This window comes from Punica granatum, chromosome 3 (genome assembly GCF_007655135.1).
Source record: "Punica granatum isolate Tunisia-2019 chromosome 3, ASM765513v2, whole genome shotgun sequence".
NCBI lineage: Eukaryota > Viridiplantae > Streptophyta > Magnoliopsida > Myrtales > Lythraceae > Punica > Punica granatum.
This window is the reverse complement of record NC_045129.1, coordinates 39,657,021-39,682,285: the sequence shown is the minus strand read 5'-3', so window position 1 is coordinate 39,682,285 and position 25,265 is coordinate 39,657,021. Positions and strand designations below refer to the sequence as shown.

Below are 25,265 nucleotides of genomic sequence, written 5' to 3'. Positions count from 1 at the left end.
TCGACATGATTTGAAATTTTTCGTCGAAATAGCTTTAGCTTTGATTAGGTAGGACATTCATATGCTTATAACTCTAACCTAGCTAGAATTAGAATTAATCAGTTGAAGCATATGCAATTAAATGCCTTGAGAACCAAGGCACACCCTATATGTGTTAATTGAAATTCAATCCAAACAGATAGACTTCTGTTGGGTCTAAAGCATACATCACTTGGGAGTTGAAGACAGTGACACAACCATTGCCATAAAAATTTAAGGTTACTCCACTCTAAAAAATTCATGATGAATAAGGTCCAATTTTTGAGCCACAATTTAAGTCTAATACTACATGCAGTGTCTCAATAATAACATCTAATCTAATTTTAAGATAAAAAGTGAGGAGCTGGAATGCCTTTACATCTAGGTCAAGTAAATCTCAAATTCCATCAAGTCCAGACAACATCAATTCCTCATGTTGTTTTCACCGGAAGCTTCAATCGGACATATTTACTACACTATATATTTAACGTGTTAACCACCACCAGGATTCATACTTACTAATTAACGATACGTTAAAGCCTATGCCTATGCCTCTGCCCCTGGAACGGAAATATATGCAATGGCTCCCGTTTTGGTGTTTCTCATCATCTTAATCCATCTATGCGTTATCATATTCATCCCTGCCGGTTGCTGTGGTTCGATACTAACCTCGGGAAAAAACTCAAAGTTCACAGCAGTCCTGGTATTTGGGGACTCCACCGTCGATACTGGCAACAACAACTACATTGTGACCGTTGCCAAGGGCGACCACCCACCTTATGGTCGTGATTTCCCCGGCCACATTCCCACGGGAAGGTTCTCCAATGGGAAATTAGTTCCCGATTTCATAGCATCGTTCCTTGGGATCAAAGACACGGTCCCCCCATTCCTAGAGCCCGGCCTATCAAACAAGGACCTGAAAACAGGGGTGGCCTTTGCGTCCGGTGGGTCAGGGTATGATGATCTGACGACAGTGGTTTCTGGCGCGATCCCGGTCTCCCAGCAGCTCAAGTACTTCAAGGAGTATATTCAAAGGCTGAGGAATGCCGTAGGGGATAAGGATGCTGAGAAGATAATTGCAGGTGCGCTGGTGATCATCAGCGCAGGAACCAATGACTTCATATTGAATTTCTACGACATCCCTACGAGGAGGTTGGAGTTCAACATCAGCCAGTATCAAGATTTTCTGCTAGCAAGAATCTCAGACTTTGTATCGGTATATAAAACCGGATAATTGACCGTCTGTTTATTTCTTTGCTCGATAGTCATGTATTTGATAATCAGTTCAACATGTATCATCCTAACTGCTTCAATACGGGTGTGTATGTTTCCTGCAGGAGCTGTACAAGCTGGGATGCCGGAAGTTGGTGATAGCCGGGTTGCCACCGATGGGGTGTCTGCCCATTCAAATGACGTTGAGATTTGCAGAAATCAAGGATCGGAAGTGCGTTGAGGATGAAAACATGGATGCTCAAATCTACAATCGGAAGCTGGCAAAGCTCTTGTCAGAGAGACAAGCAGAGCTGCTGCAGAGCAAGATTGTATATGCTGATGCCTACGAGCCTCTCATTGATATGATCCACCATCCCCAGAAGTACGGTAAGCCCATAATCTTGGTCCCAGTCCACATATGCGTGTATATAGATTATATAAGGCTTTCCGGAAAGTAACTCTACTCACGGCATTAAACAAGAGAAAGTGATTATGATACAGGGTTTGTCGACACAGATAGGGGGTGCTGCGGGAAGGGATACATTGAGGTGGGTCCCCTGTGTAATGGAATCACCCGGACGTGTGAAAATGCATCGGAGTACCTATTCTGGGATGCCATCCATCCCACCGAATCAGCCTACTATTACCTGATAAAGTACCTGGAGAAGCAGGTCCTTCCTCAGCTGTTGTTTCATCCAACATCCCAAACGTGATTTGTTGGCTCGCACACACCCGATAAACAAACAACTTCATGATGAGCTCCATTGCTTTGTAAAAGAATTATGCAATCTATCCAATCAATGCTCTACTCGCTTAGCTTCACGTGCATATGAGAATTCAGAAATCAGAAGTAACACGATTAGATGGCTAGCTCCTATAACACAGTACAGTAGAGTACAATACAATTCTATAACATCATGCTGCATAGATTCGAACTCAGGAGCCTGTTCACAATCATTCATGACAAATCCAGTTCCATACACATCATGCTACACCGATGAATGCTTACGCAGAATATGTGGCAATCCCTGTGGCACGCTACAGGCTCAACAAGCAACAAGCAACTACTAGCAAATGGATAACCCCTACCTACATGCAGTTCTTCCCATGACATTCCAGCCTTCTCTCCTCCATTCACATCCCCACCAAATATTACATCAGATTCCACACCTAAAATTGCCCCCCCCCCCCCCCCCCCCCCCCCCCCCCCCCCCCCCCCTTATATCAGAGTCTTGAATTCCATTTGAACCTCCCCACTTTTTGTTCTCAAGTCAGTATAAGCAGCAGTAGTAATCCTCTCAATCAAGAACCTTATCTTATAGCCCAACAGAATTAACTGTATCCCCGGCTTTCCCTCAAGTTACTATCAGTAGGAAAATTATCCTAATTGACATGAACAGGAGCAATTTACTAACCAAGCCACAAGAAAAGAGGAGCTCTGGCAACTCAAACAAGGCCACCATCTCAAGTGACCAATGCAGTTTAAATCCACATAACTGACTGTCCCAAAACATCAAAAAATGTATACATATACCAACTCAACTTCAATGAGCGCCAGGTTCATGTAACAGCCTTTGTTGCAAATACAAATTTTCATCTCCATTTCTTTGTTCCGTTTCTCAGAAAAGAGGATGCCTAAATTTCTAGTGTTAAACATTATTAATGACAAAATGTCCTGAGCAGATCCCTAAGGAGTACACGAATAGAATTACAAGTAAAGAGGGTGAAAAGGTTTTAAGATCGAATTTACAGTTCAGATGCTCTCTTTCACATACCCACTTGTCTCCTCTGCGACCTTCCCCCAAACATTTGCAATCTTTTCAGCATATCCCACCTGTTAGGTACAGCACGTTATCGTTAGCGAATGAACATATCTATCCACAGCGGCATCATTTTACTTCAGTTAGGGTGGCATGTGAGGCACCCATGGGCAGGCTTTGCACAAGCAACTCATCTTTCACACGCAAACGTAAAATCAACACTAATCTCAACTAATACAAAAAAACACATCCAGCTTCACTGATGAGTGCTTACACAGAATATGTGGCAATCCTTGAGAGTAGAGCAACACATCATACAATAGTGCATCCATATGAGAAGAGAGAGTACCTGGTTAACCACAAATCCCTTCAACATATTCAAAAAGTCAGCGTGCCTTTCCTTGTCGAGCCTTTCAAGTTCAGTCCTATTATTTTCCTGCAGTAAATATGTTAACGTGAAGGCAGCTATGAGTGAAAGTGCGAAACCCACAATGATAATATGCTTTTGCTCAATTTTCAGCTCATGTAGTAGTATCAGAAGATGCCACTGTACCCTTGGTGAAACTGGCAGAAGAATCCGAAATAGAGAGGTCATTTTGTCTAGACAAGATATCGAAAACTTCGAGAATAAGCCAGCATGCATGAAAATACACCAGAAGCAAGGATACGGAATAATTACAGTGCACATGATCAAACCTCCACATACTTTTTTACGATCTGTAAATTTCAAGACTCCACATTCTAGGTAACCATGAACTACCTTGATGCGTTCATATTCTCTGATCGCCACATTTTTAGCATCCTCGGTGACTCTTAAAGTTTCTTTTAACTCCTCCATCTTGCGAATTCTCGTCTTGTCACCACCAAATATCTTCGATGAAGCTGCTTCCAGTTTTTCTGACCTTGATTGTAGTGAAGATAATTCTGTCAAAAGAGTCTGGACGGTCAACAAGGCACTAGAGCGATCCGAAAAGGCACTGTGAACAGCAAGCATGAGCCCCAAGTACTCGTGGAGCGTATCCTGAAATGTACATATTCACAACAGGAACTGATCATGATTCCATGATATCTAAGTCACAAGCATCATGGCGTAAAGTCAACAAAGTCAGCTTCAGTTGGAAAACTGAACAACATCTAAATTGTTCCATGATGGACCCGAAAAAAAAAAAAAACGACAATTGGAAGAAGGAACATCGATATAGAATCTCCAATTAGCTAGCTCATTTCATTTCATGGCTGGGTTTTCATCTAGATAGCGCAAACTTATTAATGGTAGAGCAATTACCAAGTGCTTAACCATATGCAAATTCAATTCCCGATAAAATCTGCTCGCTTTAACAGCAGCAGTGGCAAAATTCTTCATGTCCACTGCCCTCGCCCTCTGAGAATTGAATACTGCCTCCTCATTTTCGAACTTAGTCAACTTGATGAAAGCTAAACCCAACTCTCCCATCGTTTCTCCCATGTCTTGCTGAGCCTTAACAAGTGATTCAGCCTGAGCACAATTTACAAGTGACAAGACAACAAGGCCAAACCATGATCAGCACAGAAGAAGGTAAAAGTTAAAAGTTAAAAGCACAAAGCCATGAAAAAACCCGAACACGCATATGCTGATTATTGCTCAGAGAAGTCAACTGCAGATCACCAACCTGTTGAGAAGAGTTGCTGAGTTGCTGCTCCAGATCGTGCACCCTATCCTTCCTCTCCAGGAACTCCTTATCCTCTTCGACAAGGGGTGGTTTTGAACCGCTCCAATCATTAACCACCGATTGCTTGAGCTCCTTGAACAGTCTCAGCAGATCTCTCCCCCCTTTAGCCGGCTGCACGACCTCATGGGGTGCCACCACGGTCTCCCCCAGCAGCTGCTTTGGAAGCTTGACTGCTCCATCGAGCATCCTCGAAGCAACATCTGTGCTCGTTGGGAGCGGTAATTTACCCTGAACCTGCAGAAACACTTTGAATTCATCGCTCTTCAGAATCATGGGATGCTCCGATAATCTCATCAAGTACTTCTCCAGCGCCACCCTTCTCTGCTCCACGAATTCCTGCTTTTGCATCACCTGACTCTCCACGACATTCTTATCAGGGCGCGGCGGGACGAAGAATCCCCTGTACGACTCTGCCAACCTATCGGATAGCGTGACCACATCTCTAAATCGCCTCCTGACACTAAATTCGGTGGCCTCGAACTCGGGTATGTTGGTCCTAGTAGTGATCAGATAGGTGACGTACGTGTTACCCCCAGGGACGATGGAATTGGAGGTCTCCTGCTCCTTCTGGGGGTTGGAGACGGTGATTCTGATGTACTCGCCGGTGGAGGACGAAGATCGAGAGAAGCTCGCGGGAGTAATGTCGGAGGTCCTGCTAGGGCTCTCCAGGCCGTTGATGTCTTCCCCATCGAAAGGGCTGAAGATTACGTCGGCGTAGGAGGGGGGCTCGATGTAGGAGGAGTTGTCGTGGGAGGTAGGGCTATGGAGCTCCTCGGGATAGGGAGGGGGGGCGAGCAATGGATCTGAGTCGGCAGGGATCGCCAGGGCGGAAGTGGAAGCGGAAGTGGAAGCGGAAGCGGAGAGAGGGTGGTGGGAATCGGGGAGGGAGGACATGGCGCTGCGGTAATTGGAGAAGGATTTGCTGTTGGCGTTTCCGTTGCCGTTGGCGTTGGGAGACGGGGGCTCATCGAGGACGAGAGACTCCATCTCTTCCTTGGAAGCGTAGAGGTGTGCTTCCTCGAAACCCTGGTTCTCGGCGCCCATCATCTTGGGGTTGGGGTTGGGGTTGGCGTTGGCGGAGGGAGCTCAAGCGGAGCGGGGCCGAGCCTCGAGAAAGCAGAGGAAGAGGTGGACTTGACTGACTGACTGACTGACTGATGGGAAATCAATCAATCAATCAATCGATCCATCAATCTGAAGGCAGTGAAAGTGAGATGATGACGACGACCACGGAGGACTAGGAGGAGGGATCATTCATGCTATGGTAAGGGGAGGGAAGAGGTGGTCCGCAGGAGGAGGCGCTGCGACGTGTCGTCGGAGGGCTTCTCGTTGATCGAGGGAAGGGAAGACAGACAACAAAGAGTCTAGTCTACGCTTCTTTCCCCTGCCTTTGCGTGGAGATATCAGATGGGATGGGATGGGATGGGATGGGAACGTCCGGTCCGGTTTTGTTTTACATTTTACTCTCTTCCTCCTGTCTTTGATTAAAAGTGAAAGGTCAAGGTCTTTTTATTAGATTTAGATTTGGATTTGGATTTGGATTTGGATGGACGGACAGATGGATAGAGTCATGGGCTTTTCTTACCTGGGCCGAAGCCCACTGAGCCCAGCACCTATATTAATTAATTAATTAATTAATTAATAATATAATAGTAAGTAATATAATAAAGAAAAGCCGAGTTAGTCAGGGACAGAATGGCTCCTGCATCCAAACAGTCTGCTAGGTTAGGTTTGCGTTTGCCTCAGACTTGTTCCCGTTCCGTTTACCGTCGTCGGTCTCCCCCCCCCCAACTCCCCGACTAGTAGACATCACTGACAGAAACAAAGGGCAGGGCAGGGCGGGGCGGGGTAGTGCAGTGAAGTTTAGCTGTGGGACTCTGAAAAACGAGGAGCAGCGCAGTGACGAGAGGAGGAGGACACATTGAAGTGAAGCGCTCTACCTTTTGAACCTCTCATTCAAAACCGGGCAGCTGATACCTATGGCTTCGAAGTTCGGGCTGGCCGGTGGGATACCGGAGCGGCGGGTGCGGCCGATTTGGGACGCCATCGATTCTCGCCAATTCAAGAACGCCCTCAAGCACGTCACCTCCCTCCTGGGGAAGTACCCCACTTCCCCTTACATTCTTGTAAGACTAGACAGCATAAAGATCCTCCTTTATTTCCAGCTCCCTCCCGACGGGAACGCAATGGCACGTCCCACTTGCTAATATGATATCCATTTCCTGAGACACCCTCCCTTACCCTACCCGACGGGAACGCGCACCCTTTTCATTGAGCTTTTATTCCTTTCCAACTTGAAAGGAGCTGAATTTCAGTTGATGATGATGCATTTTTTATTTATTTATTTATTTATTTTTGCAGGCGCTCAAAGCTCTCATTTTGGAGAGAATGGGAAAATCGGACGAGGCATCGACTGCGTGCTTGAATGCTAAAGAACTGCTCTACTCCGATGACTCTGTATTGGTGGATGATCTCACTCTCAGTACACTGCAGATAGTCTTCGAGCGGCTTAATCACTGTGAGTTCATCCCCGTATTTGGAATGAATGTCGCCTACTGTCCTGCTTATGCTCATCCTTTTTAACTTTGCCATCCACTCATTCATTCATTCATTCCTATCAGTGGATTTGGCCACTAGCTGCTATGAGCATGCCTGTGGGAAGTTCCCCAACAATTTGGACCTAATGATGGGGCTCTTCAATTGTTACGTTCGGGAATACTCTTTCGTGAAGCAGCAACAGGTTGGTTCCTTTCTTTCTCTCTCTTTTCCCCTAACCCTTACACCCCAACTTGCGAGGTTCAACGGCCTCCTCATTTTTTAATTATAAATGTAAGGTAACCTTTCCTAAATCCATCCATTTTATTTTGGGCCAGACAGCCATTAAGATGTACAAGGTCGCTGGGGAAGAGAGATTTTTGCTCTGGGCAGTTTGTAGCATCCAATTGCAGGTATCGTTTGATTACCAAAAAGCATCCTGCTTTAAGTTCTCCTTTTCTAACTTTTCCCCATTTTGCTTTCTGAGCTGATGCTGCTCCATGCAATTCGATTCCTTCACATTACATAGAGGGAGAAAATATGGATGCTTTTCCTGGCATTGATCTTCAGATCCTTTCTTCATTCTCAGATGGGCATATTAAGTGTAAACTTCCGCTTGATTAGATGGGATAGATTGGATATACTTATCCTATCATATATTATTAGCTCACTCAATCTCTTATGTTCTTGAGGTCCTTTCATATACCTTCTGTCTCCTTCCTTACCTTTATAGAGGTTGGTACAGCATTGGTGGCTCACGTAGTTAAATCTCTCTACTTATTAAAATTAAAAGGAAAAAAAAAGTTTCATACATATGTAGGATCCAGTGCTATGGCTAATTAAGCTGTTAAAATTCTTTGCCTCTAAGGAACGAAGAAAGAAGAGAGACAGAAAGAAAACATGACTCTTAATCCCGATATGGCCTCCACTGTAAATTATAGAAATATCTTTTGCATGTGAACTTGTATTTTTAACAAATCAAATTTGGAGATCAGCTGCTTATCTTTTTTCTTTTTTCTTGGCAGAGGAAAGCTACTTAAACTTTTTTTTTTCTTTTTAAAATCAGAATCAGTAAATGCTCTTATTGATATCAAAACTCTAGAGCCCACATATCACCTGGGCTCCAAAACAGACATACAAAATTACAGACCAAACAAAGGCACACAGGCACACGTCCGATAAGACCCTAATAAAAAAGGTTACAACATAAATCTGTTGTATCTGCTGATATAACAGATTTTTTTTGTCATGTATCCTTCGCAATATGTTATACCTGCTGATATGGCTGTCTGATTAGGTAATTCCTTTTAGTTAAGCACATTGTAGAGACTGTGGAATTAGATTCTGTCATAGGTTATGATCGGTTAGTTCATAAATCTGGGTAATCCTCAGTTTTTGGATTTAATGCGGGAATTATAAGTTATAAGTGATGTCGTCTGCAGTAATATCTCGAATGCATCTTCTAACTCTTTTTCATCTGCAAATTTACCAACAAGTTTTATAGAATGTGGCATTCCTTTTATCAATTTTTTTTTTTGTAAACTAATATGAGCTGGAAATATGAATGTGGTGATTTAGGCAAAAGAAAATTAGGTATGCGTTGTTTTATTTATTATTTATGGTGGGTCCTTTTCTAGGTTCTCTGTGGCAATGGAGGGGAGAAGCTGTTACTGTTAGCTGAAGGTTTGCTTAGGAAGCATGTTGCAGCCCATAGTTTGCATGAACCAGAGGGTATTATTTGTGAATTGGGATTACAAGAAATGATGTTGCTCTACTATTAATAATGATTTTCTGCTAAATTGAGACCTTTGGCAGCTGTTATGGTCTACATATCCATATTGGAACAGCAAGAAAAGTATGGTGATGCTCTGGAAATTCTCACTGGAAATTTGGGGTCACTTTTAATGGTTGAAGTTGATAAGCTACGGATACTGGTACCTTCTATACCTTTGTTTTTCCCCACATATTGATCTTGTGTAGTCAGCTGACTATTAGAGTGGATTGCTTATTTCTCATAATGCCTTTCAAATGTTCTGTGTTTTTTCCACTCTGAGGGACATAAAATGAATCCCCTTTGGAAATTTAAAGCGGAATACCTGCAGCATGTAGATCCAGTGTAAATGGAATTAGCTTTTCTGCTAAAGAATTGAAATAGTTTGAGAAATCCTACCTTGACAGTTGATATTTTGAGGATTAGAAATAGTTTCAACTCTGTGGTGTAAAAATTGTCGGTTGTGATTATTGTTTGCCTACTTATAAATCTGCTCCATTGTATCTAAGTTGACAGGGGAGACTTCTTGCTCGGTCTGCTGACTATGATGCTGCTGCTGGTGTTTATGAGAAAATCTTGGAATTGTGGTATGCTCATTAAGCTCGGAGTAGATATTAGTTGATACATTTTGTAAAGCGAACTTCTTGCAAATTGCTGGTCTTTGTATATGATTTGGTAAACCTCTTCGACAAATTATTTTTTGTCTCATGGATCACAGGAATATGAATCAGAATTGTTATCTTGTGATATTTTCCTGCTGCATGTAAATAAATGCATAACCATATGCAATGATGTAAGTTAATATGATTGCATGGTATTAGACTGCTGAAATGAGTTGCATATCCAAGGAAATAATTGTCTATTTTCTTTTTATCTTGGGGTAGTTGCCAACTCTTAGTCATCTGCTCTTGCCTATTCTTTTTATCTTAACTGGTCAGATGTACTTTCCTTGCCTCATGATGTTTAGACTTATTAAGGTAGCACTACTTAAAGCTCTGTACTGAAACAGCCTCTTGTCTTGAATGTTCCGATCATTGTGAAAATGCCCTAGCCTCTTTACTTGGAATAATTATCTCAAGAGTTTTTACTCGTGAACTTCTGGGTTAATTCTCTTTCATCTATCTGGCAGCCCTGATGATTGGGAGTGTTTTCAACATTATCTAGATTGTCTCATGGAGGATGGCAGAAGCTTGAGCAATGGGCCTGCTGAGGATAGATCACATGCTTCAGGACGTGCGGAGCACCATTCATTACCATTGGCAGATGAAGTGGTGCATGCCTATGTCTTTTAAATTTCTGATAGTTACATGATCTCATTGTTTGTAATTCTTATCATTATCATTTGCCACAATATTTCGTGTGGAGTTTGATTGGATTAGTTTTGTTCCAGTTTAATTCTCGTATTGCAAGAGCATCGAGCTTTGTGCAAAAGTTACTGGAACATACTGGTGATAACCTCATACGGTGCCCCTACCTGGCTAACCTTGAGCTTGAAAGAAGGAAGCAGTTATATGGAAAGGGAAACATTGACAATTTGATAGAGCTTCTCGTAAAATACTTTTTAAGGTATGATACAATCTTGCCAGTTTGATATTGCAATAATCTGCTTTGACCTTTTTCTGTTCTATATCCTTTCCACTTATTTGGTGATACTTTGAGAAAGCTTAATCAAATGACATTTTATTACTCATGCTTCTCATGGCATCAGCATCTTCTGCTAGCCAATTGTTTCATTAGCTCTTATTTATATGAATATTTAAGACAATTTTGTTGGTAAATCATCTTAGAAGTTATTTGGATGCAGGATCCTGATTTTCATTTGCCTGTTTCTTTCTTTGTTTCGAGGCAGGTTTGGTCACTTAGCTTGCTTCGCTTCCGATGTTGAGGAGTTTCTTCTGGTCTTATCTTTTGACCAACAGGAGTTCACTATGAAGTTGATGAAAAGTTCAGAATATATTTCTCCCACACCAATAAAAGCACTTGGCCAGTCAATTACCATTTTAAAAATTCAAGAATTGACTGGAAGCATGTACAGGCTTCCCGTGGATGGTACGCCAATATGTACAAACCGCCTGTACTTATGCTAATTTGTTACATAAGATCTTGAAGAAACTTCATAGCAAGTTTATCTGGTAATTGTGATTGATTTATATTTGATATATTTGAAGTATATTTGCTGCTATTCTTTACAAACATTACACAATACTTGGTTATTTGAAATGTTTAATAAATATTATTGTTTTGCACAAACAAATGTGCTGAGTTGTCTGTGAGTGTCGGTTAGATTATATGGGGAGTTAGCAGGAAAATGGAAAAGAGAGACTGTCAGTGATTTAATTGTGCTCATTCCCAGGACTTGAGGATTCTTCCCGGCAAATGGTGGAGATGTATTGCAATAACCTTACTCTTTCCAAGGACCTGGATCCACAAGAGAGTATGCCTGGAGAAGAGCTTTTATCCATGTCAAGCAATGTGCTGGTTCAGGTAATGAGACTCTGCATGCATTTGCAAGCATGTCTTTTGCTGGTACAGATGTTGTATTTGATTAGAAGTAACTGCTTTTCTTGTCAAGGTCGGTACTAGGAGGCATTAGAAGGGGAAGCCTAGGAAAATTCAGCTCTGTCCCGAAGTTCTTTTTTGCTCCCTTTCTTTTCTTTTATCTCTTTCTTTTTTCTTTTTTTTTCTTTTTTTTTTCCCGTGAGTTGGCTACTTAAACTTGTCCTGCAAGATGTATTCTTTCTGATGGAATATCTTAGAGAGAAAATAATTTCTTTTCTGTTATATTACGGGCTCTTTCTTAAGCCATCTTATTGTTGTCCTGTTCAGTGGCGAAAGCGGTAGATTGGACTCTTGCTTGCTGTTCGTTGCTTGTCATATTGAGGAAAAACTTGTTTTGATAAGCGTGAAAAGTAGAGTCTTTTCTTCGCTGAAAAACTTGTGACTTTGGAGGGTCTGATATTGGCTTTTGGTAATTGATAGTCGATAGAGGCCTCCAATGTAGTAATAACCTAATGCTTATGGAAATGTTCATAGCATGTCTGAAAGGTCTCTTTTGAGCCGCTTCTGTTTGGGCACACATGCTCTCTGGTGTTTCTGCCTTTGCTTTTTCATGTTTGTTGGGTGGTTATTTCAAACATCTCATTTATGGTATTCATTGCAGTTATACTGGCATACGGGCAATCTTGGCTATATGTTGGAGGCAATTATGGTTTTGGAGTTTGGATTGAATATCAGAAGGTGCAACTGTTTTGACTTCATATGCCTTTTATGATTGATCTACATGCTTCAAAGCATGCAACTCTCTTACATAGTATGTACACTATGTTGTTTTCTTTTGTAACTTGGTGATTTTCCTTTCATGCAAAACTCAAAATACCGAGAACTGTTGGCTGAAAGATAGATTACAAAGTACTTAGACGATGAATAATTTGGAATTTGTGAAAGAGTTACAATTAGAAACTCAGAAAGTTGTCTAAATCCAATACTTATTTTGTCGCCTAAATATATCTTCTTTATGAAAAAGCATTCGTTGATTTAAAAAAAAAAAAGTTGCTTGCAATCAACCTAACATTTACTGGGCATTCATGGTTCTCGCAGGCATGTTTGGCAATACAAGGTTCTATTGTTGCACTTGTATTCTCACTTAGGCATCATATCATTGGCCTATGACTGGTAAGTACCCCCTTTTTTTTCCCAAGGTGTCTGTCTGTTCCTTAATTAAGACAAATAGCTGAGGGATTCTGTATGAGGCATGTTGTTAATCATCCTATTGAGCAGCTTTTTAACATCTTCCTCATAGAAGTGCTTTATTCTCCTATCTAGGTATAAATCGTTGGAAGTGAAGAACATCTTGTTGGAAACTGTTTCCCACCACATTTTTCCACAGATGTTGGTGTCCCCACTTTGGCCTGAACTGAATAATCTGCTTAAGGAATATCTCAAGTTTATGGATGACCACTTTAGAGAGTCTGCAGATCTTACTTTTGTTGCATATCGCCACAGAAACTATTCCAAAGTATGCCATTCTTGCTTAATAAGTTTTACTTCTCCGGCATTTCTGCTATAATTGAGATATTTCTTTTTCTATGCTCTCTCCAAAGAATTTCAATGGTTCATGAAAATTATCACTGCATATAAACAAAAAAAAATGCCAAAGCACATTATATATGCTTGGATACGTGCGAATGCTATAATATGATGTATATTGTAATCCCTTCTTATTCATTCCAAACCTCTCATCAGTCTCCACCATATAATGGAGTGATTGTGATGCATCAGGCATGATCCCAGACACTAAACAACCAAAAACTATGCTATGTTCGTTGCACTTATGCTGATATACTTCCTATGTGGATTCTTTATGCATTGAGAATATGTCAATTCTCAACTTACCATTAGTTGGAATGAATTTTCAGGTTATTGAATTTGTTCAGTTCAAGGACAGGTTGCAGCGCTCTAATCAACACACAATTGCTGGGATCGAAGTATCCCTATTGAAGTTGAAACAGAATGCGGGCAACCTTGCAGAAGAAGAGGTAAAACTTCCCTTCTCAGGACACCATGTGGAGGCATGGTTTTAGCATAGATGCTTTGATTTCATTGTCTATTAAATGTTATTTCAGGTGATTCTTGATAGCTTGAAATATGGCTTGGATCTCCTTGATCTTTCTAATGAGATTCGATCAAAATCCCTGACCTTTAACGAAGATTTGCAGTCACGACCTTGGTGGACACCAACTGCAGAGAAGAATCGTCTCTTAGGTTGGTATGAGATGCATTAGTAGTTCCTTTGTTGGTTGGGGAGTGTAATATTGGTCAGGAGTTTGGAGGAATCTTTCTGTGCCTGTAGCTCTGTTCTGTAACTTTGTTATACAGCCAGAGTAGTATTAGGCATTTGACATCTTCCTTTTGATCAATGATAACAAACTGATATCAAGTCTGTTGAGCCCTGCGACTGATTACTGTATGATGAAATTCTGTTTTGCAGGGCCATTTGAAGAGCTCTCCCACTTTCCTAGAGATGACTTGGTATTTAACTTTCATAATTCATTATGAGTTTTTTCGCCTCTTGTGTTTTATTAAGTGATGTGCAAATTCCTTCTGTATATCAATGATGCATCTGACGTGAAGCATGACACTTATGAGCAATATATCTGGTCGACAAAACTTTTGTTAGTGTGACGTTAGTCTTGATTTCTCCTGTTCCGAGCTTTTCTTTTGTTGAGGGTGTTTTCTCAAATTTGGTTTCGTTATATTGCTTGCCTTCACTCTCCCTCATGTGGCTGGAAGCTGATCTGCTTGTCGCTTCCTCTGTTTCTTAAATCATGCATGTGGGCGTGATGCAATTATTAACTCAATTACCCCTTTTCTTTAATAGATGAAAGAAAGGGAAGCACGTGCACGGACAGTCATAGAGAAAAGATCCCTTCTTCCACGATTGATCTACCTCTCTATCCAGAATGCTTCAGCAGCGGTCAAGGAAAGTCCCGAAGCCAACGGTTGTGATGAGCCTAAAACTTCATTGGAACTGAAATCTTTGCTTGAACGCTATGCAAAGATCTTGGGCTATTCTCTATCACATGCAATTCAGCTGATTGGGGAAGTCTGTCGGGGACTTAGAAGCTCCGAGGTAAGTTTGGTTACTGAATTGATCCATCCGCTGCTTTTCTTTGTGGACCTTTCATTGAAATATGGTGCTAGTATATTCTCGTGAAATGAAGTTAGGAGCATTTCACTGACAGTTTCCCCTAGCTTCATCTGAAAATCTTCTGCTTTGGCAGGTCTTTGGTTCACACTTGATAGACTGGGTAAACTTAGCTGTGTTCTGTAATGCGTGGAAGCTGACCTCAACTGAATTTAGCCTGCATAGTGGAGAGGAATTGAAAGGTGGCGGCTGGCTTGTGGATTCTCTTCTTGAGAAATGTATATTGGAGAGAATTAGGCCTGTAGATTCTCGGGTAGATTTTCCCCGTAAAGAGATGCCAATTTTGGTGCAGCTAGTAACAGAACCATTAGCTTGGCATGGTCTTATAATACAACGTCTTCTTCGAGTGTCTCTTCCGTCGGGAAAAAAGAAGAAGAAGGGTGGCCCTGCCGATCAGTCATCCTCTCCACTGTTGGCTGCAGTTAGGGATTCTGTGCAGCTTCTGTGCGCTGCTGTAGAAGAAGTTATAAAGCAGTTAAAAGATCAGATGAAGAAGTTGGAGGAAGAAAATTTGGAAGAGTTACTGTCTTCTCTTACGAAGGAAGGGCGAGATGGTGGCCCTGGGCGAGTTTTCAGGGTTCTAGAGAGTACAGTATCTTCCGCTAGCAATGTGGAACTCGGTGATAGGATCACTGAGGCTTTGAAGTCATGGAGCCCTGCTGAGGTCTCCCGGAAAATAGTTGCAGGGCAGCGGAGAATGCTGCGTGAATTCCTTTCCATCTGCGAGTCAAAACACAAGACATTCGAGACGCTGAGGAAGCAGAACTCCTGAGCCTGGGAAGGTGGCTGTGGGGGAGGATTTCTGCGTTAATGGGATGGAGAAGGATCCCGAGATCCTGGGAGTTGAGCTGGAAAGTCGACAAGACGCCGAATGTATGTCCTTGTATGGAGGATGTCAGGCGGGGTCTTCTTCCGGTAAAACATCGGAGTGAGAAGTTGGTCGATGAGCAGAAGTGGAATTCGCACGCGTGACGTTTTTGTGAGGTGTGTTGTGTAGACGGACATAAAACCCGAAACTGTTCTGCTGCTGCTCCGTCTAATGTGGGTGTGGGTTTTCTTTATTTATTCAGGGTGGGGATTTTTGTTTTGTGATCAGCAGATGAATCGCATAATTCTTTGTATCATGAATTTTGGAAAGTGTTGTGGACTCCGATTTGATTGCACCGAAACATCAAAGCATAGCAGTAGTACGCCGCTTATTCAACAACAGAGAGAAATTTCATTCTATGCTAAGGCTGATGGAGGAGGACAGGACATGACAGATATCGTTAATTGCTGGCGTGATAGTATGAATTAGTGAACGGGGATGTTTAGTTAAGTGTTGTGATTGTTAAACGGTGTTGCGTTGTGATGGAAATCTTATTAATGATAATAATATATCAATGAGAGATTGAATGTGAGCGAGCCAACAACGCACCTGACCTTTAACCACTCCTACTTCTAATTCGTTCCGTTCCCCACCATTTTCATCAATCAATTCTTAAGAAAAGAGAAAAATGAAAATGGTTTTCATGGTAAGCCTTGACTTTCAATTCAAATTCAATTCGACGGAGGACTCGAACAAACCTGCTCTGCTTCTTTTCCTTCCTTCATTACCCTTTCAAACGCCTAATAAAAAAGTACAGCTGCAATTACTAATCAGTGCCTTGATCGATGATGAGAGTGACTTCGAATCTCTGCAAATTATCTTAAATAAATGCCTTCTTTCAACCTCCGAACCTAAGATAAAAGTCACCACGACAATGCCTATTAGTCTCAACCTATGAATAAAAGACATCTCGTGTGCTCTTAATGAAGGAACGAAAAGTTCAGCCCAACAGACCTCGGATGGTTTGATGGATGAATATGGGTATAATGTCATCTCATCAGGCCTTTTTTGGGACTTGGAGCTGATTATCCTATTCTCTCTTTTTTTTTTTTTTTCCTCTATGAGAAAAAGGAGTCGGACACAACCGGCATAGTAACTAGTAACTCCCATGGGAAGTAATTATATGGGTCCAAATCTCCCTATGAAATGTTCCTTTTGAGTCATAATTACACTAGAATTTGAGAGCCTAAACTCATCATCACAACCATAATGAGGAGGTATAGAGATAACAACACCCATCTGCAAGTCTATAGTCAGAGTACTAATAGCGTAAGCGAATTCAACAATAAATAAGGGGACTTTCCTTGGACTCTTCCCACCTTATTTGCTCAATGCTTGGATTGGAATACTAGGCGTTACCAACTGAGCTATACCTTATTATTGATTATTTATATTAAGGATGATAGTAATAGAGTTGTGGAGTGGCGTGTAGTTATGAAGATGTATATGTATTATATGTTAACAACGTCGTCAATGGTCGAAAATAAAATGTCATAGTACTTGGAACAGTTGTCTGACTTCAAAACACTTAACAGAAATCCATCAAACTAATCTTATATAAATATATATTAGAATATTTTTTTTGATAGGTTTTATCTTTATTAGATTAGATTATACACATGACGAAGACATATATAATATATAAAAATAATAGAGTGGATCGTTTCTTCGTTTACCCAACCCCAACCCACAATTCAACCCTCTACTTACTCCTAACTGAAACACTCGTCATTCTTCTCCCCTCCCCGTAATCGCTTATGACCGGCACCACCACCAACATCATCATCATCATTATAATAAAATTATATAACATAAGCTTTAATTAATTAGTAACCTTCAGAACCGAAATCAAAGAAGGATCATCCGAAGCACTAATCTTGGCTACACAAGAAAGAGATCTCCTCCATCATACAGAGGAAAGAATATGCTAGGTCCACATTCCCCTCTGATCGTTTAGCTAACATGATTTCAGCTGCTTTGACTAATAACTAATTAATTAGTATCTCACAGACCCTTAAAAAAATATATATATTATATATAATATGTAATGCCTGGACAATTCGCCGGTAGTCTCCATTTGTCTTAAAAGCTCAAATCCTCAGTTTTTCAATCTCCGGCTTTCCACATTTCTAACTTAACATTAATTAAGTCACGACATCAAGGACTTTCAATAAATAACTTAAGTAAATTATCTTTATAATATCAATTAACGCATGATAAATCCAATAAAATTGTCACCTAATAATCTCTATGCAGTATATCTAATAACTAAAATGTTTTGTTAGTATAATGGATTTCTCATTAACCGACCTTTTGGTCGCAAAAAAATTCTAATGAATAAATTTAAGTTAAACATAAATATAAGTGTTATAAAATTATAATCAAATCTTAATTACATAAATAAATAAAAGAAATACAAATTTTGAAGTTAAAATATTTACATATACTTGAATTTAACATTAATTAATCACAAATTTACGTTACCCACTAATATTTTTTAATTTCAAGAAAATTTTATCATGAATTAACTCTAAATATTTATTATTTAATAACGGATTTTAATTCCCATAGAAATTTTTACTTTAAAAGTTAAAAATTAATTTTGAGAAAAAAATGGAAAAAGGTTTCTAATTTTTTTTTTAAATGAGCCATCTTAATACCAATATGATATAATCACAAATAAAAATAAAATTCAATGTGTTAGTATTTTTTAAATCAAATTAATTATTAAAAAGATTTTTTGCATCATAATTAAGTAATAATCCCATGCATGCGTGGTATAGTGTCTAGCTACTAACGAAGCGCAAAAGGTAAATCATTTCTCACACATAGGTAATCTCTCTATTTCTTTTTCTTTTATTTTCTTCGGTGCAGGTCCTTTTCCGGGAGTTCATTTTCATAGTGTACCCGAACATATAAAATCAATTTTTTTCAATATCGTTCAAAACACCCGAAAACAAATTACTTTCCCGGAAATCATTGTCCCCCGAAAAACCATTTACGTGAAATAAATGGAGCTTTGCATATAAATATTTTATATAGATGATGACGACTACGCAAACATTTAAAAGGAAATTAAAAAAAAAAGAAAAAAAGGAAGGTTGAATCGTTCCGTTTAGTTTGCAAGATCATCAAAAAGCAATGGCTCCGTTGTCCTGCAAGCTGTAATTCAATGTCCTCCTGAAAAATTATATTAGATCCGAATACGAGCTCATTTTCTATCAAATGAGATGTTTTAGGAGACGTGTCTCCTATTGTTGACACCATATAGAATGTACGATGAGACTCTTTAAAAAAGAATTAAAACTATTTCATACAATTTAATTTCGTGTCTAACTTAATGATCCTTTTTGCTAGGTAAATAGTGAGAGAGAGATAAATGCGGCGACGGGGATGAGTTGATTGCTGCGGGAATGGGGAAAGAAGAAGATTTTGGTTCCATATATATAACCCCATTGAAGCTTAACTAGCTAAGCTAGGGCAGATCAAAACCAGAAGGAAAACACACAAAAATACAAGCAAAAATTAAAAATTTGGTGCATATCTTCGTTTTTTTTGGGTTTACTTATTTCTCCAATGGCAATTTACACTGACTGTGATGATTAGTTAGTTCCCTTTCTTTAGGATAATATGGGTTGGGGCTTTGGGCCTTTGGCCACTGTGTAGTGGGTGTGGGTGCAACAAATCCCCCTCTGCTCTGTGCTGTGGGTGGTGTGGAACTGAACTTGCCCCCAGAGCAAGCAAAATATTAAAATATAAATAAATAAAGTAAATTAAATTAAACACAGTACGTTCTTAACATATCTACCGAAAACATAGTACATTATACTTATATTTTATATATATATATATAATCATAATATAGGCATCCCTCTTCTTTGCTGTGTGAGGTGATTAAAAGAAGGGAATTTGTATTAGGGTTACTAATATTATATATATATATATGAAATTAGTATTAATTAAAAGATTATTTTTTCCCTCCGTTTTTCCGTGCACTGAGCTTTACATATAAATAGAGCAGCTTGATTGCCCGCTTAAACACCATCAACTCCCAACTCATTACATTACTACTCCAAAGCAAAAGCATAGAGAGAAGAGGAAGGGGAGCGCAATCGAGCAATGGAGGCTGCTCATCATCATAAGCTCTCGAATCGGCCGTGGAGGAGCTCTGCTCACTCCTTACTCGGCCTTCTCTTTGTGGTGGTGATTCTTTCTTTAGCTTCCTTCTCAGACGCTGAAACTCACTATCATGAATTTGTGGTATGTTATGTTCCTTCCTGATCGAGACTCCCATCCCGACCTTCCTCTACATTCCTTTTTTTTTTTTTTTTTCCTTCCTTATTATTATCGTCTATGCTAGTAATAGTAATATAGTATTAGTAGTAGTAATAATAATAATAATAATAATAATAATAATAATAAGAGATGTGATCGGTCAATTGATCGAATGACTTAACAACAAATAAGCATTTTGATACAGATTCAAGCAACTCCAGTGAAGAGGCTGTGCAGGACTCATAGTACCATCACCGTGAATGGGCAGTTCCCTGGCCCAACCTTGGAAGTGAGGGACGGAGATTCCCTCGTCATCAAAGCCATCAACCAAGCTCGTTATAACATCACCCTTCATTGGTAATAAAACCACCACCACCACCCCCATGACTAAAACCAGAATAATAATTTCTAAAATGTCCTCTAATTATCAAATGCATTTCCATTTCCAAGTTCTAATGGCAAGTAAGACTTTGGCTTTTCCAAACTGTCGAGTCTCTGCTTTTATTTATTTTTATGCAACACTTTTTTTTTTTTAATGTCTTATAACGTTTTGGTATGACTCTCCTGCGGAGAAGCTTACCCTTCAAGAAATGCGGAAAAAAAGGGGGCTTGGTGTGACTTCTAGCTAGAAGACACTATAGGGAGTTAATTTGTAGAATTAAGATGTCTGTTCTGTTATACTACTTGATACCAAATACACAAATATCAGCCCCCTTTACATTTTGTAAAATGATAAAGACAGAAGCAAATGAATGAATGAATGATTGATTTTATAAAGACAGAAGCAAATGAATGAATGGCTGATTTTCTTACTTTGGTTGGTTAATGTTTTTTATGAACAACTAGGCACGGTGTTCGCCAGTTGCGCAACCCATGGGCAGATGGCCCCGTATACGTGACCCAGTGCCCAATCCAACCTGGTGCAACTTATACCTACCGCTTCACCATCCAGAATCAGGAGGGGACTCTATGGTGGCACGCTCACAGCCAGTGGCTCCGAGCTACCGTCTATGGAGCCCTCATCATCTATCCTAGGTTGGGCAAACCTTACCCCTTCCCCATGCCCAAGCGCGAGTTCCCAGTCCTCCTAGGTAAGAGCCAACACAGGCACACTATCGTTCGTCTTTAAAACGCCCAGCCCAGACCCAAGTAAAATAAAAATTAATGCAGTCAGCCAAGCCAGTTTGCATTTCATGCAGGATTTGATTTGATTTGATTCGCCAGCAAAGAATGATACAAACTTCTCTTCTCTCTTGTTTTGGTGCTGAAATGAAACAGGGGAATGGTGGGACCGGAACCCGATGGACGTGCTGAAGCTTGCACTCTTCACAGGTGCTGCTCCCAATGTCTCTGATGCATACACCATCAACGGCCAACCCGGAGATCTCTACCGGTGCTCCAGCAAAGGTGTGTGTGTGTGTGTGTGTGTGTATATATATATATATATATATATATATATATATATGTATTATTCGCTCACTAAGTAATTCGAGTCCTTGTGCGAATTAACTTCCTCTTTGAGATGGTCATACATAACTTAAAAGACTATCTGCCCATATATAATTCTTCTACTTTCATTTCATATTATGCAGAAACCACAGTTTTCCCAGTGGGAGCAGGGGAGACGATTCTCCTCAGAATCATCAATGCTGCACTCGAACAAGAGCTCTTCTTCTCTGTGGCCAATCACATGCTGACAGTAGTCGCAGCCGACGCAGCCTACACCAAGCCCTTCACCACAAACGTCATCATGATCTCTCCTGGCCAGACCACGAATGTCCTCCTCACGGCCAATCAGGCTCCCGGCCGCTACTACATGGCTGCACGGGCCTACCAAACAGCTCAGAATGCTGCCTTCGATAACACCACCACCACCGCTATCCTCCAATACAAGTCTGCCCCTTGCGGTGGCAAGAAAGGCCAACCCGCCTCCACCCCAATCCTCCCGAGCCTACCCGCCTTCAATGACACAGCCACTGCAACAGCCTTCACCGCGCAATTCCGAAGCCCTTGGAAGGTCAAAGTGCCCTTACAGGTTGACGAGAACCTATTCTTCACCGTTGGGCTTGGGCTGATCAACTGCTCCCGGCCTAGCCCCCGGTGCCAAGGACCCAATGGGACCCGATTTACCACCAGCATAAACAACGTTTCCTTTGTGTTGCCAAGAGCCAATTCCTTGATGCAGGCCTACTATCAGAACATGCCAGGAGTCTTCACAACTGATTTCCCTCCGTCACCCCCAATCAAGTTTGATTACACTGGAAACGTGAGCCGAGGGCTGTGGCAACCCGTGAAAGCGACTAAGCTGTACAAGTTGAAGTACGGGTCCCAAGTACAAATTGTGATGCAGGACACGAGCATCGTAACTACTGAAGACCACCCAATGCATCTCCATGGATACCAATTTGCAGTGGTCGGGATGGGATTTGGGAACTTCGATGCAAGGAGGGACACTCCCAAGTTCAATCTCGTGGACCCGCCAATGAGAAACACCATCGGCACCCCTCCTGGCGGATGGGTGGCCATCCGATTCGTGGCCGATAACCCCGGTAAGTATATTTGATTACTATTTCCAGCAAGTTTCCGTCCAAATTTATATCTGAAAAAGGCAATCGGATTGATAACGTTTTGATCCATTTTTATGTGCGAAAAACAGGAGTGTGGTTGATGCATTGTCATCTTGATTCGCATCTAATATGGGGTCTCGCTATGTCTTTCTTGGTGGAGAACGGGGTCGGGGAGTTGCAGACAGTACAGCCTCCGCCATTGGATCTTCCACGCTGTTAAAGCATCATCAGCAGAATCCCAAAAATAAGTAGATTTATTATGAGTGATTGTAGTGATTGTTCAACCAAATATGGTCCCATTGTTTGCTTGATCAGTTGTGTTTCTTCCTTCCATTTCCAGCATTTACTTCATATTTGTAAAAACTCTCGATCCATTTCGACGGGAGAATAGTGCCATTTGAAACTAAGAATGTGATTCTAGATATACAATTGATTTCGCGACTCTGTGCTTATACCCTCAAAGTGAATGCATTGCATGATATATGATCAACCATTAAGTGAAACAGAGCACCATATGGCCCCTGAATTCTCCACATACAGATCAAACTGAATTAGCCAACAATGTTGCTGGACCTTGTCATGAAAGAGTCCATTGGATTTAACTTCCAACGGTACTACATTAAGAGAAACAGTACATGGGATGGGACCTTGTAGCGGAATATCAGCACTCCTAGAGCAAGACTAATTTGACTTTTCACAAGATATGCACATGTTAAACAACTTGAATTCGTTTGTTACAACTCAGGCTACGAATTTCAAACATCGAGTATCGTTGTGAATATTCTGGCATCGGCATGAACAGAAGCGCATTCCACACCTCACACACGTGTAGTTGGCAGTACATCCACAGACAGTGCAGAAATGGCGGCGAGAGGTGGAGCTTGGAGGCCCAACTGCTGCTCGCAAGTATGACGGTACATGTGGAGGTAAGGACTCCAGGTTCGCCTGTAAGCACAAAGGGGCAACGGTAGACCTCAGTTATGACACCAATTAAGGGAAAAGATCAGAACAACTGGCATTGTCGTTTTCACCTCGTGCAGGAGCTCAAGGAACGTCGCCTTCCTGGCATTTTCAAGAGCCTTTGCCTGTCGGGTTTTACGCTTGGTGCTCTTTGATTGCTTCTTCTGGATATAAGCTGCAGCCCATCAAGGTCAAATAGAAACCCTTATTTATTGCTTCTACTGCACAGTGTGGAACAACTACTTTATGCTTCATCCGGATTTACAATAAAGAGAGACTTCATTGTTTTTGCGGTGTATTAGTGAACATCACACAGACAATGTTACGCAGGAAGGAGATGGGCATATCGTGTAAGTACCCGATGGAAAATCAGGTCCGATCATATCAGGATTCAACTCAAGTTCTAAACCGGATGATGTCATTATTTATGGGCATCCAAGCTATAAGCTTCCCAAATCACCGGACAACAATTACCAGCAGAAGAAGTAATGCTTGAGGAATGATATCTTGTCTACTTTTTCCAGTATCAAAGCTACATTTAAACGACAATGCGAACACAGACCCGACCTAGGCAAAATCACGAACCCAACAGACCATCAGCGTGACTGACAAGTGACAGGTAATTGACTGAATGATGCCAAGATGAAGAGTTGCCGAGAAACATGGATAAAGGGAGAGAAATTGGAGATTAAGATTTATAAAAGATGAAATGGACCTTGATCATCGTCGTCGTCGAGAGAAGCCTCGTCATCATCGTTAAGATTCTCTGTCTCAATCCCCGTATAATCATTTTCCAGAGCTTCAAGGCGAGCGAGGGCGGCCTATACCATCAATCATGAAAATGTACGTCTCATTCAAAATTTTATCCTAATTCAGACACGCAAGCAAAAAATAAAATTGGAAAGAGAGAGAAGAAACCTGAGCTCGATTATCGCTGCTGGCGAGGGCAGCAGCCATCTTCGGAGCAACCTTACGAGTCCGGCTCGACATCCGACGGAGCGGGTTGGAACTATCCTCGTCCATGACTCCGGCAGCTCTCGCGGGCTTGCTCGGCGGCCGCTCTCTCTCGCCTCTCGGTCGGAGTAGCAGTAGTGGGTCGCTCAACGGCAGCTCAAACTCCGACGGCGAAGACAAAAGGGACAGGAGCTACCGACCGTCTGACTGACCGACCGAGTTTGAGAAGGTCGGAGAAGATGAAGAGGGATCGGGCCCAAGGAAAGTGTCCCTCTTTTTGTGGGCCTGAGTATTGGGCCAATTGCATGGATTGGAGCTCTGTTAATTGGGCACTCTGTGTTTCAGAACAGATCAGCCCAGCCTATTGGTTATAATCTTCCCCGGCTGTGAACTGAATTCCCATTATCCATGAATTCCTTTTTACTTATTTATTACTAGTGCTCTAACTCGTGTATTGCACATGTTTGTTTTTAATGGTAATTATTCATAATTTTAGAATTCTTAACTGTAGCTAAAAATTCTACAAAATAATCTTTATTAGACTCATTTTAAATAGTTTAGTGACAACTTACTACTGATTCTCTTATTTAAATTATATTGATATTAAATTTATTTTATATTTTATATTTTTTTTTACTTTTTTATGTGACCCTTTATATCGCATAATTGGTGTCTAAAATTGATTTTTTTCCTAGAAATCATGTATGTATATAACTAGTTATTTTATGTAATATACGTAGGATATTTATTTAACTAGTAATATAGTATAAAAATATAGGGTCAATTACATCGGTGGTCCAAAAAGTTTCATGAATGTTTTAAGTTGGTCCAAAATGTTTTTTTGGTAACTTGGTACAAAAAGTTTCTAAATCGTTTCAATGTAGTACATTCCGTCAATTGCCTCTGACGCCGTTAACATTTTGCTGATGTGG

At 40.9% G+C, this 25,265-nt stretch overlaps 5 protein-coding genes across 6 annotated transcripts; 3 read left to right on the top strand and 2 right to left on the bottom strand.

The window, feature by feature from the left end:
* Window positions 1–522: 522 nt before the first annotated feature.
* On the top strand, window positions 523–2,100 carry LOC116201184 (GDSL esterase/lipase At2g30310-like). Of its 2 annotated transcripts, none has more exons than XM_031532320.1 (3): window positions 523–1,234; window positions 1,356–1,612; window positions 1,732–1,897. In XM_031532320.1, exons 1-3 carry the CDS (start codon window positions 599–601, stop codon window positions 1,748–1,750), a joined length of 912 nt encoding a protein of 303 aa, XP_031388180.1. In that variant the 5' UTR covers window positions 523–598; the 3' UTR covers window positions 1,751–1,897. The 2 variants fall into 2 exon arrangements, with proteins under 2 accessions (XP_031388180.1, XP_031388179.1); XM_031532319.1 differs by having other exon boundaries at window positions 525–1,234; window positions 1,356–1,617; window positions 1,732–2,100.
* A 631-nt stretch (window positions 2,101–2,731) lies between these two features.
* Window positions 2,732–6,166, bottom strand: LOC116201183 (sorting nexin 2B). Its single transcript, XM_031532318.1, has 5 exons — window positions 4,640–6,166; window positions 4,276–4,485; window positions 3,751–4,011; window positions 3,340–3,426; window positions 2,732–3,064 (listed from the first exon to the last, which is right to left on the bottom strand). The coding sequence occupies exons 1-5, from the start codon at window positions 5,744–5,746 to the stop codon at window positions 2,984–2,986; spliced, it is 1,746 nt and encodes a 581-aa protein (XP_031388178.1). The 5' UTR covers window positions 5,747–6,166; the 3' UTR covers window positions 2,732–2,983.
* A 224-nt stretch (window positions 6,167–6,390) lies between these two features.
* Window positions 6,391–15,934, top strand: LOC116201182 (N-terminal acetyltransferase B complex auxiliary subunit NAA25). Its single transcript, XM_031532317.1, has 19 exons — window positions 6,391–6,825; window positions 7,061–7,217; window positions 7,321–7,439; window positions 7,573–7,647; window positions 8,872–8,965; window positions 9,050–9,168; window positions 9,522–9,592; window positions 10,135–10,276; window positions 10,396–10,571; window positions 10,855–11,054; window positions 11,359–11,489; window positions 12,166–12,242; window positions 12,603–12,677; window positions 12,828–13,020; window positions 13,421–13,540; window positions 13,628–13,766; window positions 13,993–14,033; window positions 14,383–14,634; window positions 14,786–15,934. The coding sequence occupies exons 1-19, from the start codon at window positions 6,679–6,681 to the stop codon at window positions 15,479–15,481; spliced, it is 3,024 nt and encodes a 1,007-aa protein (XP_031388177.1). The 5' UTR covers window positions 6,391–6,678; the 3' UTR covers window positions 15,482–15,934.
* Window positions 15,935–19,614: 3,680 nt separating this feature from the next.
* LOC116201632 (laccase-13) lies at window positions 19,615–22,881 on the top strand. Its single transcript, XM_031532922.1, has 6 exons — window positions 19,615–19,837; window positions 20,058–20,209; window positions 20,699–20,943; window positions 21,131–21,259; window positions 21,445–22,401; window positions 22,509–22,881. The coding sequence occupies exons 1-6, from the start codon at window positions 19,697–19,699 to the stop codon at window positions 22,637–22,639; spliced, it is 1,755 nt and encodes a 584-aa protein (XP_031388782.1). The 5' UTR covers window positions 19,615–19,696; the 3' UTR covers window positions 22,640–22,881.
* A 31-nt stretch (window positions 22,882–22,912) lies between these two features.
* On the bottom strand, window positions 22,913–24,559 carry LOC116201633 (SWR1 complex subunit 6). The gene is made up of 4 exons (XM_031532923.1): window positions 24,298–24,559; window positions 24,095–24,200; window positions 23,451–23,554; window positions 22,913–23,364 (listed from the first exon to the last, which is right to left on the bottom strand). Exons 1-4 carry the CDS (start codon window positions 24,400–24,402, stop codon window positions 23,161–23,163), a joined length of 519 nt encoding a protein of 172 aa, XP_031388783.1. The 5' UTR covers window positions 24,403–24,559; the 3' UTR covers window positions 22,913–23,160.
* Window positions 24,560–25,265: the final 706 nt, after the last annotated feature.